At 39.2% G+C, this 16,408-nt stretch overlaps 1 protein-coding gene across 1 annotated transcript; it reads right to left on the minus strand.

The window, feature by feature from the left end:
• Positions 1-250: 250 nt before the first annotated feature.
• Positions 251-2,309, minus strand: LOC115622555. The gene is made up of 2 exons (XM_030516524.1): positions 2,235-2,309; positions 251-2,152 (listed from the first exon to the last, which is right to left on the minus strand). Exons 1-2 carry the CDS (start codon positions 2,307-2,309, stop codon positions 251-253), a joined length of 1,977 nt encoding a protein of 658 aa, XP_030372384.1.
• Positions 2,310-16,408: the final 14,099 nt, after the last annotated feature.

Genomic DNA, 16,408 nt, shown 5'->3' on the forward strand with positions numbered 1-16,408 from the left:
TACACAATTTATTAAAACGGCGTCCGCTCACCAAAAAGAAGGGCCGCTGACCGATTTACCCGGGAAAAGAGTTATATTTATGGAAACCAAAGCATTATGTGTAGTTTAATAACAAATTAAGTTGGATTTATTTCGTTGATTTCAATCGTTAACTAATGGCAAAACATAATTGTTTCTTATAACATACGAGTTGGTGGTGGGGTAAAATTTATAAAATCGTAAACAAGGAGTTGAATCCTGAACAAGTAGTTCAAACCCGGTGGCGATATTTCAGACGACGAACAGTCTTGTACTTGTATCCATCAGCGCTGAGAACAGCAGAATCTTGGACGGGTTCTTCGACTGGGGCTTCAACAGCAACATCCTCAGTTGGGGGCAAGTAATCATTGGAAACTTCGGAAACTTCACGACGCTGGCGATATTTCAGACGACGAACAGTCTTGTACTTGTATCCATCAGCGCTGAGAACAGCAGAATCTTGGGCGGGTTCTTCGACTGGGGCTTCAACAGCAACATCCTCAGTTGGGGGCAAGTAATCATTGGCAACCTCGGAAACTTCACGACGCTGGCGATATTTCAGACGACGGACTGTTTTGTACTTGTATCCATCAGCGCTGAGAACAGCGGAATCTTGGGCGGGTTCTTCGACTGGGGCTTCAACAGCAACATCCTCAGTTGGAGGCAAGTAATCATTGGCAACCTCGGAAACTTCACGACGCTGGCGATATTTCAGACGACGGACTGTTTTGTACTTGTATCCATCAGCGCTGAGAACAGCAGAATCTTGGGCGGGTTCTTCGACTGGGGCTTCAACAGCAACATCCTCACTTGGGGGCAAGTAATCATTGGCAACCTCGGAAACTTCACGACGCTGGCGATATTTCAGACGACGAACAGTCTTGTACTTGTATCCATCAGCGCTGAGCACAGTGGAATCTTGAGCGGGCTCGGCCTCTTCGACTGGGGCTTCAACAGCAACATCCTCACTTGGGGGCAAGTAATCATTGGCAACCTCGGAAACATCACGACGCTGGCGATATTTCAGACGACGGACAGTCTTGTATTTGTATCCATCAGCGCTGAGAACAGCAGAATCTTGGGCGGGTTCTTCGACTGGGGCTTCAACAGCAACATCCTCAGTTGGGGGCAAGTAATCATTGGCAACCTCGGAAACTTCACGACGCTGGCGATATTTCAAACGACGGACAGTCTTGTACTTGTATCCATCAGCGCTGAGAACAGCGGAATCTTGGGCGGGTTCTTCGACTGGGGCTTCAACAGCAACATCCTCAGTTGGGGGCAAGTAATCATTGGCAACCTCGGAAACATCACGACGCTGGCGATATTTCAGACGACGGACAGTCTTGTATTTGTATCCATCAGCGCTGAGAACAGCAGAATCTTGGGCGGGTTCTTCGACTGGGGCTTCAACAGCAACATCCTCAGTTGGGGGCAAGTAATCATTGGCAACCTCGGAAACTTCACGACGCTGGCGATATTTCAAACGACGGACAGTCTTGTACTTGTATCCATCAGCGCTGAGAACAGCGGAATCTTGGGCGGGTTCTTCGACTGGGGCTTCATCAGCAACATCCTCAGTTGGGGGCAAGTAATCATTGGCAACCTCGGAAACTTCACGACGCTGGCGATATTTCAGACGACGAACAGTTTTGTACTTGTATCCATCAGCGCTGAGAACAGCAGAATCTTGGGCGGGTTCTTCGACGGGGGCTTCAACAGCAACATCCTCAGTTGGGGGCAAGTAATCATTGGAAACTTCACGACGCTGGCGATATTTCAGACGACGAACAGTCTTGTACTTGTATCCATCAGCGCTGAGCACAGCGGAATCTTGAGCGGGCTCGGCCTCTTCGACTGGGGCTTCAACAGCAACATCCTCAGTTGGGGGCAAGTAATCATTGGAAACTTCACGACGCTGTCGATATTTCAGACGACGAACAGTCTTGTACTTGTATCCATCAGCGCTGAGAGCGGCAGAATCTTCTATTGGGTTGTCGGAGCTATCTTCCTCAGCTGGGGCTATGTACTCGTTGTTGACGATTTCAGAAACATCACGACGCTGCCTGGATTGTTCGACAGGAATCACTGCAGCCGTCGCTGCGGCAATAAACATGCACGCAATGAATATTTTCTAAAACATTGAAAAAGTATGTATGTATTCTGATATCCGGAATCTGTATCGCGGAGGATTTGCCTCAGTTAATGCTACGTACCATTTTGATATAGATTTCCTCGCTTAGTCGATGGAATCTATGTGTCGAATGATTAGAAGTCGCAATTGTCGGCATATTTATATGCTCCTATGTTTGCCACACTGCGAACACGCTGAGCAAACAATGACCGACACTTTGTTTGCTAACAAACAATGGCAGTAGCAACAATATATTCAGGCAGAGCTTTAATGTTGCTAGGCATTGAATCAAGAAATTCAAAACGAAAGCTCAAACATGTGGCACTCATAGACGCTCAAGTGGTCCATGCCCGTCGGTCTTACTGGAGATACTGGGCTTGCTCAGCTGATGCACTGGCAGCCGGTTTTTAGACGTTAATCCTCGTGCTGCAGCTGTGGGCAACTACTTTGGAGTTGTGTGGTGCGGAACTGAAGACTTGGTCGGCTCGCTTTAGCTCACTGCGTGACGTTGGGCTTAATTATCGGCGCTCGAGCAATGCCGGCGGGAGCTTTGGCGCGTTCGAATATTTCACGGTCAAGTGTGAGCGAGCACTTCAGTGCTTTTAATGAGACTTAATGCAAAATATTTAATTTTTAACTGACAGCTGGTAGTTTTGCTTTGCTATTCCATTGTTATATTGAAAGACTGTATAGTTTATGTCTCAAGTGCGTATCGGTAAGTTGCGTACGTTTGGTGTGGTTCAACGAACTGGCTAGTTGGCTGGCCAGAAAGGTCGCATTTGCTGATTACGATGATGATTGTGTTTCTTAAATTCTGATGTCATGACGTATGTATGAGCTTATGATCTAACTATGTGCGCAGTATACCGACTCGTGGCTGCTAACATATCTTATTCTTCGGTCCAAGTTCTAAGGCATGTATTCGTCATGGCTCATTTAAATGGCTTTATGTCTCGAAGTAAATACTTGGCCATGGAGTACATTAGGTAAGCTTGCCTGCAGGATATGAAAGATTTTTATACTCTGTACATGAAATGTACAAGAGTATATTAGGTTTGCGGGAGCTGAAAAATGTAACAGGCAGAAGGAGGCGTGGCAGACCCCACAAAGTATATATATTCTTGATCAGCATGACGAGACGAGTCGATCTAGCCCTGTCTGTCTGTCTGTCCGCCTGTCCGTCTGTCCGTCTGTCCGTCCGTATGAACACCTGGATCTCAGAGACTATAAGAGATAGAGACACCAAATTTTGCACGAAGATGCGTTATGTGTGTATTCTATACGAGTTTGTTTTATTTTTTTGATTTTCCCCCCCACTTCCCCCCTATGGGGGTTTTCCCGATTTTCCATTCGTATAATCGCCTATATCTCGGAGACTATAAGACCTAGGAACACCAAATTTTAGTCCCAGATGCCTTATGTGAATACGCAGAAAATGTATATTTTGGAATTCCCCTCCCTCCCCCCTCTACCCCGCAAATCGTAACTCCCGTAATTCTTGGAATTTCGAACTAAAATTTTGGAAATACCCCCAGTTAGTTATTATGTGTCCGTATGCCAAATTTCATTATGATAGACCTATTTAACAAGAAGTTATAGCCATAAATATATTTGCTGATGCAGCGCTGCTGCAGCGCTGCTCAAGCGCTGCCCGCGGCTGTTGTTGATGTTGCTGTTTGGTTGACTGCGAAAATGCTTACACAGACACGAATTGATGCGCATAGGCATACATACACTCACACAGACGCAATTGCTATGTAAATGTGCAATTATACGTGAGTTCGAATACCGAGAGAGGTAAAATCGATCAAATTTTTTTTTTTATTTTCTTAATTTTTTTATTTTCTATAATTATTGTAAACATATGTACAGAGTATTTCAAAGTCGGGACACCCGACTTTAGCTTTTTTACTTGTTTGAAAAACATTGCTTACAACTTTCGCGTGATGGGTTGAAAAAGTTTGGCTATGAAATCTATAAACTTGGCACAACAAGCAGCTATGCACAAGCATCTATCTGCCCTAAAATGATTCCTGCTCTCCAAAGTAAAACTAAAAACAATAGAGAGTTGGAGCAGTTGAAACTTTTCGCAAATCATGCATATGATGTCAGAGCACTTTTACTTTGACACAAGCTGCTGGTGGTTACTTGCCCCAGGGCACCCAGAAAATAACTAATTAAAGCGAAAAACTCTAAGTTTGCTGCGAGTTCTAAGCCATATGTGTGGCGAAGCATTTAGGCACCAAACGGGACTTTCACTGATGCCATTTAGCTGAAGAGACGGTGCAGGGGAGAAGCAGGAACTGAAGTGTGTTAAGTGTGTCAAGTAGCAACAGTTCAAAACAAAACAAATGGAGTGTGCAATCTGTTGTAAACAGCCATAAATTTTGTGTGTGTGGGACCTACCGGGGGTATACTCGTACGCGTAGGGTGTGGACACCAAAAGAAAAATACAGTAACTATTTTTCTTTAATTTAAATGTGTATATAAATAAACATGCCGTTTTTAGTATTAAATATTTACCAAATTGCATGCGAACTAGTTTTAACTTTCTGGTAATACAAATGAATGTTTTATTTATTCGTAGTATTTCCAGATTTCTTTATTTGTAAAAATATTAAAACCACATTGAGAATATGGTTGTCCTATTCCAACATTTGTTTTTTTTATTTTTTATTATTATTATGCTGCGGAATCAGTCTGCAGTTTTGGCCATAATACGACAGCTTGACATTTTTTATAGAATTTTTAAAGCTGGAAGTAATTTTCAAATCATGCTTTATGCGATGTTGGTAGCGCCGTGATTCGAACCGAGTCATACTCAGGAAACGAACTCACCTTATGGGATTCATGTTAGCTCACGTTGATCATGTCTAAGACAATGGAGGAAACATCTTTGTTTTATAGAATTAGTGTGCTTAAAAATAAAGTTTGAGTTCTAATTTTTTGGTATGAGGTTTCTAAGAGGTCGGCCCGCACAGCTCTATTGTTTCATTCTTGCCAAAATATCAAGCACTTTGAAGTTGGAACTTCCGAATTCCATTTCAGACCCTGATACCTTCTAAACTTATAGTACAGCTGGAAATGCTTTTAAGATGTCTCGATTAAATAACTAATTTTTTATGTAAAGGGAGTGCAACCTAAAAGTGAATATGGTTTCAGATTCTTCATAGTTAAAAAAATATTATACTAATTTTGTGAAAATACCTGTATCACACATGAAGGGGTGTACATATTTTTGTTCAGTATGATGGCACGGGTGGATATAGCCACGTTCTATTCGTCTGTATAAAAGAAAGAAAAAAGGGAAACTTTTTATTTATTTTTTAAGACGCACGTCGATTCCCGTTTAATAAAGGTTTTGAATTCAATCAAAAACTTGCACATTCAATTCAAATATTTTAGAAAACAGTTCTATTGAAAAATATCTGCATTCATCTTTTTTCTAGGTGTAACGGTATGTGTGTGAACGACAGCATGTTCTTAAGCGCAGAGTTCAAGTTCTCTGGAGCACAACTTTGAACCCGGCGGCAACTATCGTTGTCATAAAGCGGACAAAGGCGGCGTCAACGACGTCACCGACGCCGCCACCTTCGCCATCTTTATCGCAATCATTCACATCGCCACTTGTGAAATCATGGGCACCCGGTCGCAGCTTTATACAGTATATAGTATAGTATACTCGTATATATCATACGAATGTGTGCAGGATGTGAGGGGACGGCTGTTCTTGTTGTTTGTTGACTGAACTGAGGCATGAACAGCATATCGCACATTATAATATATATAAACGATGTTTTATGACAATCAATTTGTTACAATTCAATAGACACACTTGTGCGTTTCACGCAAACATCCAAATCAGGGAATGTGTATATGTATACTACGAGTATAAGCCCGCCGCTCTCATTTATGAGATTATTTGATTTGTGTTTTGACGTTGACATCCATACGCCGAGAAAGCCGTTGTTGGTTGCCATATAGCGAATTTTATGAACTAGAAAGTATCATTAATTTAATACACAAACGAGGACACGGTACAACGCACAGACGAGCGGTCGCCGCAGGACCGTTTGTTATGCTCATTGTAATGTAAATTCGCATGGAATTTGTTTTTCGCCTCCGCCATGCAATCATAAATAAACATTCGACACAAACACAATAAATGCCAAAAAGTTTTCGCCATGCGATAGTTGCTCTGCTATTATCCCTTTTGCTTGTTAATGCTGCCGACTGGCAAGCGCGTCTTGTGATGTCCGCTCCGTTGCCATTCAGCAAGGCATATCCTCGTAGTCCTGCAGCATCAGCATACATAGCGAGCTTTATTATTTTAATGATTTTGCAGCGCTCTCGCTGGTGGGCAGTGGCATTGTGTTTACATTTGTAATTCAATTCGCGGCAAGTTCTCCATGCTGTTGGGGTAGGAACAGAGGCAGGAGCAGCAGCAGGAGCGGGAGTAGGAGCTGCCTGAGCTCGTTATTATTTTACATGTCGTTTTCATTCGGTGGCTCACTATAATTTATTAGCAATTTGCATAATTTTCTTTCATGACAAAAATGCTGGCAGCTCCAGCTCCAGTTCCTGTCGCTGTCGCTCTTTCATTGGCTTTCTTTCATTGGCTGTTGGCATTGTGCTAACGCTTTTTGATTTAAGTGTGCAGCCAGCCCCATGTCTTTTCATACCCGGACTGCCGTCAACTCTTTTGGCAATGTTATGCAAATGCCATGCATATTTTACGGCTATGCCCACCCATATTTATACACACACATTCACACACACACACACACATGTCCGCTTCATAACCAGACGCCAGTCGTAGCTGTAGCTCATTATTGTTGGCAGTCGAAATTATGCATAAAAATATTAGTATTGGCGTTGTTATTACTATTGTTGCTCTTGCTGTTTTGTATTATCGTTGCCATTACCTCAAGGTCGTAGCTCCGTCTTCAGCAGCTGCCGCGCATTATCTGAGTCGCAGCCAAATACTTTCTAGTTTTTGAGACAGACAGGCGGCAACCAGAAGCTCAGCCTGCCTGACTGCCACTGACTGCCAAACATGTAGCCGCTTATTTTGCTTAACTTTCGTTGTATAAACAATTAAAATTTAATTTAAAAACTTTTACCAAAGAATAACACTGACGGTAAGCAGCAAAAAAATAAAATAAACGCACACACAGCAAGCAGCACTTGGAAAAACAAAATGCATAAATACAAATTTAAATACAATTTCATTATAACCTTATTTTATTATGCAATAAACATATGTGCTTAATACATATACTATATAGTGTGGTGTGATTAAAATATTTATTATTTCATGAATTAAAAAAAATATTTTCAGCGCAAGATATTTCATTTAACCATTTGTATTTTTAAGTTAAGTTAAATAAAATTGATTAAGATCACTTTAAGCTCATTAATTAATTGTCAACATTTACGCTGAACACAATAAATATTCAAAAATTAATTTTTTTACTTGTAATCCAAAGGCGTTATAGATTAATTCAAATTATATTCTACTCGAAGAAAGCCGCTTAGCGAGTAGAAAAATGGAGCACCTAATACTAAAGCGTTTATACATTTTAACAATATAGAACGTGTTAGAGTCGACTATAGAATATATTCCAAAAAATGCATACAAGTATATACCTAGTTCTGTTTTTACACAGTCTATTTTTTTTGGGTAATTGTTGCAATATTTCAATTGCCACTAAAGTTCTGAATACCAATATGCAGAGGACTGCCTATTCTATTTAAACAACAATAAGCATTTTGTATTATAAGATGAGATACTCGTAGCTTGTTAAAATAATTCATATTTAGACTTAATTTGACAACTTTTCATGTTTAATTTTAATTTCACTTTTATATTATTGTTCTTTTGCGAGCACACGCAACCCTTTTCCTAATCAGTGAAGCTTCCTTTACGCTCTGTGTTGTTCTCTATTTTCTAGTACGCAAATGTGTTCTTTTTCTGCGATTCTAATTCCAGCATAACTTTACTTATAATTTGGCCAACACGATCAATTTTGATAAGGACAAATAATCAATAATACGATGTAGTTCAATAAAAACATTTAACAATTACAGATGTTAAGAAAAATCACTAAAAGAGGGAGAAACAACCATTTTCCATTACTTGTTCCTTACTGGGATCCTTGCGTTCATATAGAAGAGGGAACGGCCATGGCTATACCGTCTCATTAACAATCTTGTATATCTGTGGGATCTGTCATGCCTTCTCTTCTGTGTACCATACATTAGCACTAAATTATAAGATCCTTTTACCCTTTGGGAAGGGTATGTATATTTGTGAATTGGAGTTGCTAAGCGCATTGCTTTAATTAAATTATAATTATTATTATAAATTGTATGAATTCATTTGACTGACAAATCTCAGACATTTTATTTTAGACGACAAAAAAGTATTGCACTAAGTGTGGTTTCTTGACCGATCGTTCCTTAAATATAGTTTTCAATAATTAAAGTTATATATTTTCTTCGAGTGTGGTAGTTAGCAGCCAGAGGCAGCTCATTAAAAAGCAGCCACGTGGGCGTGGCTGTGGGGATGGCTGGGGGCTTATATGAAGATCGGGGCGCTCCATTACGCAATCTTATAAACTTCTAATAGCGGCGCGGTCGGAGCAGATGGAGCTATGTGGCAAACGTTAAGCACAACTAAGCGAAACTATTTAAAACACAATTTACTGCAAATCAATCGACAACGGATGAGTTTTGTAATTAGAAACCATCACACACATACATGTACACCCGCTTGTCTTTAGCACCCACACACACACATATATATATATATATACGTGTAAGCAAACAACCAAACGCAACAGAAGCGTACAAATAGCAAACGTTATTTCATAAACACGCTCAAGTGATTTTGTTAACTTGTATTTGTGGTTGTTGCCACTCGAGTGTTAGGCATGGTGGGGCCTTTGGTGATGTTTGTGTGCATGCATGCGTGGATGTATTTGTGTGTGTGTATGTGTGTGTGTGTGTGAGTGTGTGTCAGGTTGCAACGCCTGCCATTTGGAGGTGGCTGGCTGACTGAGCTGAGCTGTTTGTTTGTTTGCCTCCACTGTTTGACTTGAAGGTATTAGAAACTAATTTGTACAGCAGCAGCAGGAGCAGCAGCAGAAACAAAGCTACCACGATACAAACAGCAATTGTCTGTCTGTCTGCCTGTCGGTCTATTTCCCAGGCTTTGGGCAACCAGTGTGTGTGCATATTCGGTCTTGGTCTTGGTCTCGGTCTCGCTTCTGCTCTGGGGCTTTGCCCTTTTGTCTGCCTGCAATTTAGCCAAAAATACGAAAAGTAAAAATCTAAGGCCAAGCCAAATCCTTCAAAGCAACCACTACAACAACAATAACCATTCGAGTACAGAGCCAAATCATATGCCTGCCAGCCGAACATCGGACGAGCCGACAGCGTAAAAACGTTCGTCTGGTTTTTAAGTCGCCTATGGCTTAAATTTTCTTAAATGTTGCTTTGTCTCTGGCATGTGGGGGTATACACGTATACTTATATACATATGTATGTGTTTGCAGCTTGAGCTTTAGTCAGGGCTCTTGGCGAGGAGAAAGGGGACGGGGCAGCTATAGTATGCCAAGTTTTTATGGTTTAACTGAATAAGCTCTTGAGTAAATATTTTTTGGCATATTTTGCTAGGCAGCTAAACTTTACAATGAAGTTGACGCTGGGGTCTGTTGGCAACATAACAACAATGAGTATAAGTATACCAACAAAAAAGCAACAACAACAACAACAACAGCAACATTTATCTTTTTGTAGCACAAACTATAACTACTTACGTGCTAGTGGTCGGTTGGTTGCTTGGTCGCTCGGTCGCTTTGGCATGCACTTAGAAATTTTGCGCTACGCAACCTAAAATTCGCCTCACGCACTAGTACATAGTTCTTTGGCGTGTGTATCTTGAAGATACTTGCAAATATTTGCTTCTCTTGTTGAAATTTTGTCTAAATAAGCAAATATGTGAGCTAAGCTCGGCTAAGCTGAGCCGGGCCGGGCCGGGCCGGGCTGGGTTGGCCTGTTCTGATGTCTGTTTGCTTTAAATATTTTTTCCTTCTTCATTATAAATAGGTATAGCGAAAGTGTGTGTATGTGTGTGTATATATAAAGAGCACAATATATGCAAATATCTATGTACACATATACTCGTACCACGCACACCTATGATATATATGGATATGAGTATAATTTGTTCGCTGCTGCAGCTATTTGCAGTAAATTTGCATTGATGATTGTTGACATTAATAACAAATATGTGTAAATATAGTTCACATTTTACAGTTTGCGCCGCGTAATGAAATATGTAAGAAAAAATCATATTGCATATTTCTTTTTTTTTTTTTTGTATTATTTATGTATTGGTATATTCGCGTGGGTCACGCACACTCATCAATATGTATGGATAATACCTTTGTAAATTATAATTTAATTTATTTTATAGTGAAATTTTTTAAAGGCCAATTTATGATTGCACAATGCGGCATGTAATTGCATGCAAAAAACTTTAATGATGGTCGCCTTGTGTCAAGTGATAAAATTTCATGTTGATTTTGTCGATACATATTTGATGTAATTTAAGGAATATGTATACTTTTTATTAATTACGACCATTATTAATGACAACAAAGGTGTCCCTAATAGAGCAAAAAGTGCCATGTTTTTTGTTATTCATTTTTATTGAAATTTAAATGAACCGACCAGTACAGTAATTAGCGTACAAAGTTTTAGAAAAATAAATGAAATTGGTGTTGCGGGCCACTTATAACTTACTTTTTCAGCTTAATGGGTTTCTTTTTTGCGTTTATGTATAAAATCGATCAGCAGTTAAAGGTATGCTAATATTTCGGGAACTGTTGTTAGAATTTTACTTGAAATTTGTACAAATGCATATACTTAATATATCAACTATATGTGTGTACATACATATGTCTACATATATAAAACATTTCTAAAAGTTACACTATGCGTTATTTTTAGATAAATTTCTCAATGAGTTTTTCCTTCCAATTGTTGGGTCAAAGTGTGATTTATAGCTGATTTGTCTTTGCCTTACACTCACAAGTATATACAAATATAAAAATATTTTATCTTCAAAAACTAAAAAGTAAGTAGGTGTATAACAAAACAAAATAATTATTCGGTGCAGTTATATAAGATCGGCATGGATGAAAATAACTTAACTTCTTTTGGGTTCAAATGAAACAAAATCATTATCCGCCGTACTTCCGTGTCCTTCAGCTGCAATTATTTTGGTTTTGAGGCTTCAAAAAGTTCGGAATCTGAGATCCAGCCCCAATCCCAGTGGTATAACATCTAACTTATTAAATAACTCTCTCCAAGTGAATGTTCGAGTATAAGCGAGCGAAAGAGACAACCCCTAATTTGCACGCCAACCCCTCTGTTTGCTATACTTATTATTGTTGTTGCCGTTTGCTGTTGTTGCGTGTAAATCACACGGCATTTGCGCCCGCTCCTGTTGCATCTTTTACGTGCTACTGCTGCCGGCTACAGCTGCCGCTGATCCTGCGGCCAAGATACGGAGGCTCAGCCAACGGTACGACCTCGGCTCACGTGTGACAGGCTTTTTAAAACCGCCCCTGTCGTTTATTTTCGGTGTAATTTTTCAAGTCGCGACGTCTTTTGCAGTTGGCCATTAATCACGTGGCCAATGTTGCTTTCCGTGCTGGTAAAAAAAAATAAATAAAAGAGCAAGAGCAACCGAAGAAAATGTAAGGACCCGTTGCAGGGCCTACGCATTCTTTAATGTTGTTCTTAAATTGTTGCACATTTTAATGTTGGCAGCTTGCCTGCCAACCGTTCCTCCTGTCAATAATTCGTTGACTTTTGTAATAATTATGTTGCTGGTGCTGGTGCTGTTGCTCTTGCTGTTGCTGCTTCATTTATCCATTCTCACACGCACTCTGGCTGTCCTGGAAAATGGGGTCACGTGGCTGGCGCACGTCTTATGCCGTCCCCCAGGACACAAGGCGCATTACAGTCTTTTGTTTACCCAAAGCCAATGACAAGCTAAATGCAATTTGATGCGTGTCATGCCCCCAGGCTGTGAGCGGGCGGGTGAAAATGCGTCGTAATCATTATTTGTGACAATTGATGAGCTAAATCAATTTTTTAGCGCAGGGTTAGACCGCCGGCCGGACTGACAGTGTGCCAAATGGAATTGCAACAAATGTCGCTGAGCAATGCTTAGCCCCCTGGTAGTAAATAAATATTTGTCACGCACAGCTTTAACGCCAGACAGACTGCTGGGATACGCGATCTCAGCAACGACACCTGCCCAGACGGCAAACACACATGCATCAGGAAAATTATAGTTTTTAAATGAAGCTTATAATGTTTGGATTGAATCTCATTTATATTTTGAAGAATTTTGTTGGGGTTAAGCTAACTATTTTTATAACATATGTATGTATAGAGATTTTTATACTCTGTACAAGAGTATATTAGTTGAAAAATTTAATAGGCAGAAGAAGGCCACTCCCCCGATAATGGCGAATTTCTGAAACTCCTGTAATTCGTGGAATTTTTCAATAAAATTTGGCAAGTATGTATGGCAGTTAGATTATGTGTCCTCATTTCAATATAATAAGCAAATTTCAAAGGAAGTCACAAATGTAAGCCACAAATATAATCTCTGCCCAAGCACTGCCTCCAGCTGTTGTGTTTTGGCTCAACTTTGTACTGCATACATGGTCATACATAGACACGCATAAAATCATTGAAAAAATGAACGAATTTGTAATATTACCTTTAGTTACAGTGGAAGCTAGGTTCTTGTTTGTTTAGGATTTTTAGTCTGCTTTAATTCTGCTATCCAAAAACGCTTTTAGAAAAGTCAAGTTTTTGACAAGTATATTCTGGTATATACGTTTTTTCTAAGTTTGTGTCAAAAACAAATGCATTCGCATTTACATAAAATATGTACGTCCTTGCAAGTACAGAGATATGTGTTTTTATTTTGCGTCGAACCATTTCGGAAAATTTTTAATTCACACTAAAATGTGCATATTAGAAAATTCACTATAAAGTTTAATAAAATGGCAACATTTCCACACGAAAAGATAAAAACGTTTAAAATGGTTCTAGTAATTCACATTAAAATGATGCAAGGATGTGATATAAATATTTCGCACAAGGAATACCAAATGATGTAAAAAGCAAATGTTCATAAACTATTTATTCAATTAATTAAATTTCTACATACGATTTTTGGGTAGTTTCTTTTAATATCCAATTGTGCGCATTTGCAATTTCTTGCTAGGCATATTACGCCTGAACTCTAGTTACTACATAGAATATTAACATACCAGTACACATGCACCCAAAATATACTCGTTTGTAAACCATAGCTATAAGCATAACTGGTCGAGCAGAATGCATGGTAAATGAAAATACTATTCCAATGCACAGCATATCGATCTGACCACTGACTATTAATCAAATTTCCAATTAATTTGCCACAATTAATTGTTGTGATAATTGAGCAGCAACATCGAAGTAAAGAGCGGGCGGAGCTTTAAAACGAAATGTGAAAAGCTGCTAAAAAGTACATAAAATTACAGTTGCATTTGTGCACAATGCAATGCAATTTGATTTTGATATTTTCTCATTTTTAATATGCTTACCTTAAGGATGTTGGGTTCTTATTGTACTAAGCGCTCGTAAGTATGCTATACAATGTGTACGCCAGCACACTGAGGTAAGACTTAGAGATGGGTGAGTGTTTGAGACTGGGAGCGTATTCGTGTGGTATTTTAATACGATATGTGCTCAGTAGTCACCATTACATTTTCAATATTTTGCAGCCCATGAAATTTCAGCCCAAGTAGTAATATTTGTTTGCCTTTATTTAGTTGCAATGATTTAATAATGTTTATTTAGTCATTATTTAACCTTTAAGATGAAAGAGATGTAACAGTACTTATATTATTGGTGGAAAAAATGAGTATATATATTGGATCTGATGTACAGCCTTCTTATATCGATAAGTAAGAATGGTAATATCCGTCTTAAAATCACGATTTTCTTCTATTTGTTTCCGTCACTACTGCTCCCATATTTTAAGAGAGGCTTGAAGTATTATAAGGAAATTTTGTGTAAGTAGAAATACTTATATATATATATATATATATATATATATATTTGTATATATATATATATATATATATATATATATATATATATATATATATATATATATATATACAAATCAATGCCACTTTTCCTTGTAATTTTATAACTCTGCAACGGGCTCATCTATCCAAACTAAATGTTTAGGCTTTGTTCGGACTATTTAGTAGATGGTTTATGTGAAGTTCTTTATTTATCACATTTTTTGTAACAAATAAATGGCAGATCATATTGTTAATGGGGATTTTGCTGTCAAATTGAAACTTTTTTAAAATTAAAGTGAAACTGCCAGGTGTAGTCACGACATATATAGTATGTACATCAATTGACAGTGTTATGAATCAAGATGAGACAATGAATTCTCCAATTGAATTTTTAAATTCATTGGAATCGGCTGGTATGCCACCGCATTGCTTCAATTTGAAAGTTGGTTCTTTGATTATGTTATTGCGAAATATTAATCCAAAACAGTGTAATGGCACCAGATAGGCAGTGAAAAATTTATTGCCAAATTTGATCGAAGCTACGTTCTTAACATGTAAATCAAAAGGAGAAGTTTGTTTGATACCGCCTATGATTCCAACCGATATGCCGTTTCAGTTCAAACGATTACAGTATCCTGTGCGTTTATCATTTGCGATGTCCATCAACAAGGCCCAAGGGCAAACACTTCATGGCGAACTTTATGTTGCCTGTTCCAGAGTCGGTATCCCCGTTTGTTTATTCGTGCTCAAAATAGGAAAACAAAATATATTGTTTATCCAAAAATTTTAGATTTTTTGAATAAATGAATTTGTTGTTCCAATTAAATTTTTTTATTATTTCACTTTGTATGTAGCGAAGTACGTACCGGGCCGCTAGTCTTATATATAATACAAGACATTAGTGAGCTTTATGTAAACTATTTTCCAACAAAAGAAATGGGTGGGTTCTAATTAAATTTTAAAAAATATTAAGTTCACCAAAATCTTCATTAACTTTTAAATTTCTTAAATGACAAGTGTTTATCGAGTGTTGTTTCACACACTCACGCACTCATTACTACCAAACTTGACTATTATATTCAAGACACGAATACACATATAGATTCTTGTATGTATATCCGTCTGTGTTCCTTTCTAGCTGATTATATATTTTTATGATTGTCAACATATAATCAGGTTCAATGATGAGTGCGTTTGCCTGCTCACCTGTCCGATGGGATAATAAATACACAAGGGCTGACAGACAAATAGAAAGACAGGAAGGCAGACAGTAAATGGCAAGGCAGAATAGACAGGGAGACAGAAATACTGACATGTATACGGAAGCAATGGCAGCAAAAATTCCTTGCACAAAATGGCTTACAGCAGCCACCGGGAACGAGTATGATGAGGAGCACCAGAACAAGGAGCACCTTTATGGAGTCGCATTTGTAGCGCTTTATTAAAAAATGTGCGCAATTCGAGAAATGTTGCCAGCAGCGCAGCCATCGCTCTACCATCAATGCTGATGATGTTGCTGCAGCTTCTGGCTCAGCGTTACCTGCCTGCCCTCACGCCCGGCTGCTGTCTGGATGTCTGTCTCCGGCACAGTGAGAGCTGCATACACAAATATCAAATATTATTGAGCGAGCTGCACGATAAAAGGCAAGCCTGGCACCATTGATGCAGTAACGGCTCATGTGTCCTTAGTGCGACTCAAGCGACAGCTGTTCGTCTAACTCCGATAACCACATTTGCAAGCGTCCATGTCGCGCCCGTTGCCACCGGGCCATGCTTGTTGGTTGCCTTGCCAGCACAGCCTGTGTTGCCTGCCGGCTACCTAACTACTCGATTACCAGAATACCCGACTATCCGGCCGCCCTGCTACCCGGGTTGCCATTGCTACCGTTGCTGTTACCGCCAACGCGTTCTAACTTTGTTTATAAACATTTCACGTATATCAGCGACGAGCACCGCGTTTGGCCACACAAATTCCCGTGTTGTAAACTTTTATTATTACAGTTTTTCAACGTATATCCTGACTGGAAAACAATGTCAGAAAAAATGTGCATATAACATGAAAAATAACGGCAACAAAAACATC

Source organism: Scaptodrosophila lebanonensis, unplaced genomic scaffold, assembly GCF_003285725.1.
Source record: "Scaptodrosophila lebanonensis strain 11010-0011.00,11010-0021.00 unplaced genomic scaffold, SlebRS2 tig00000043-arrow-pilon, whole genome shotgun sequence".
Classification (NCBI taxonomy): Eukaryota; Metazoa; Arthropoda; class Insecta; order Diptera; family Drosophilidae; genus Scaptodrosophila; species Scaptodrosophila lebanonensis.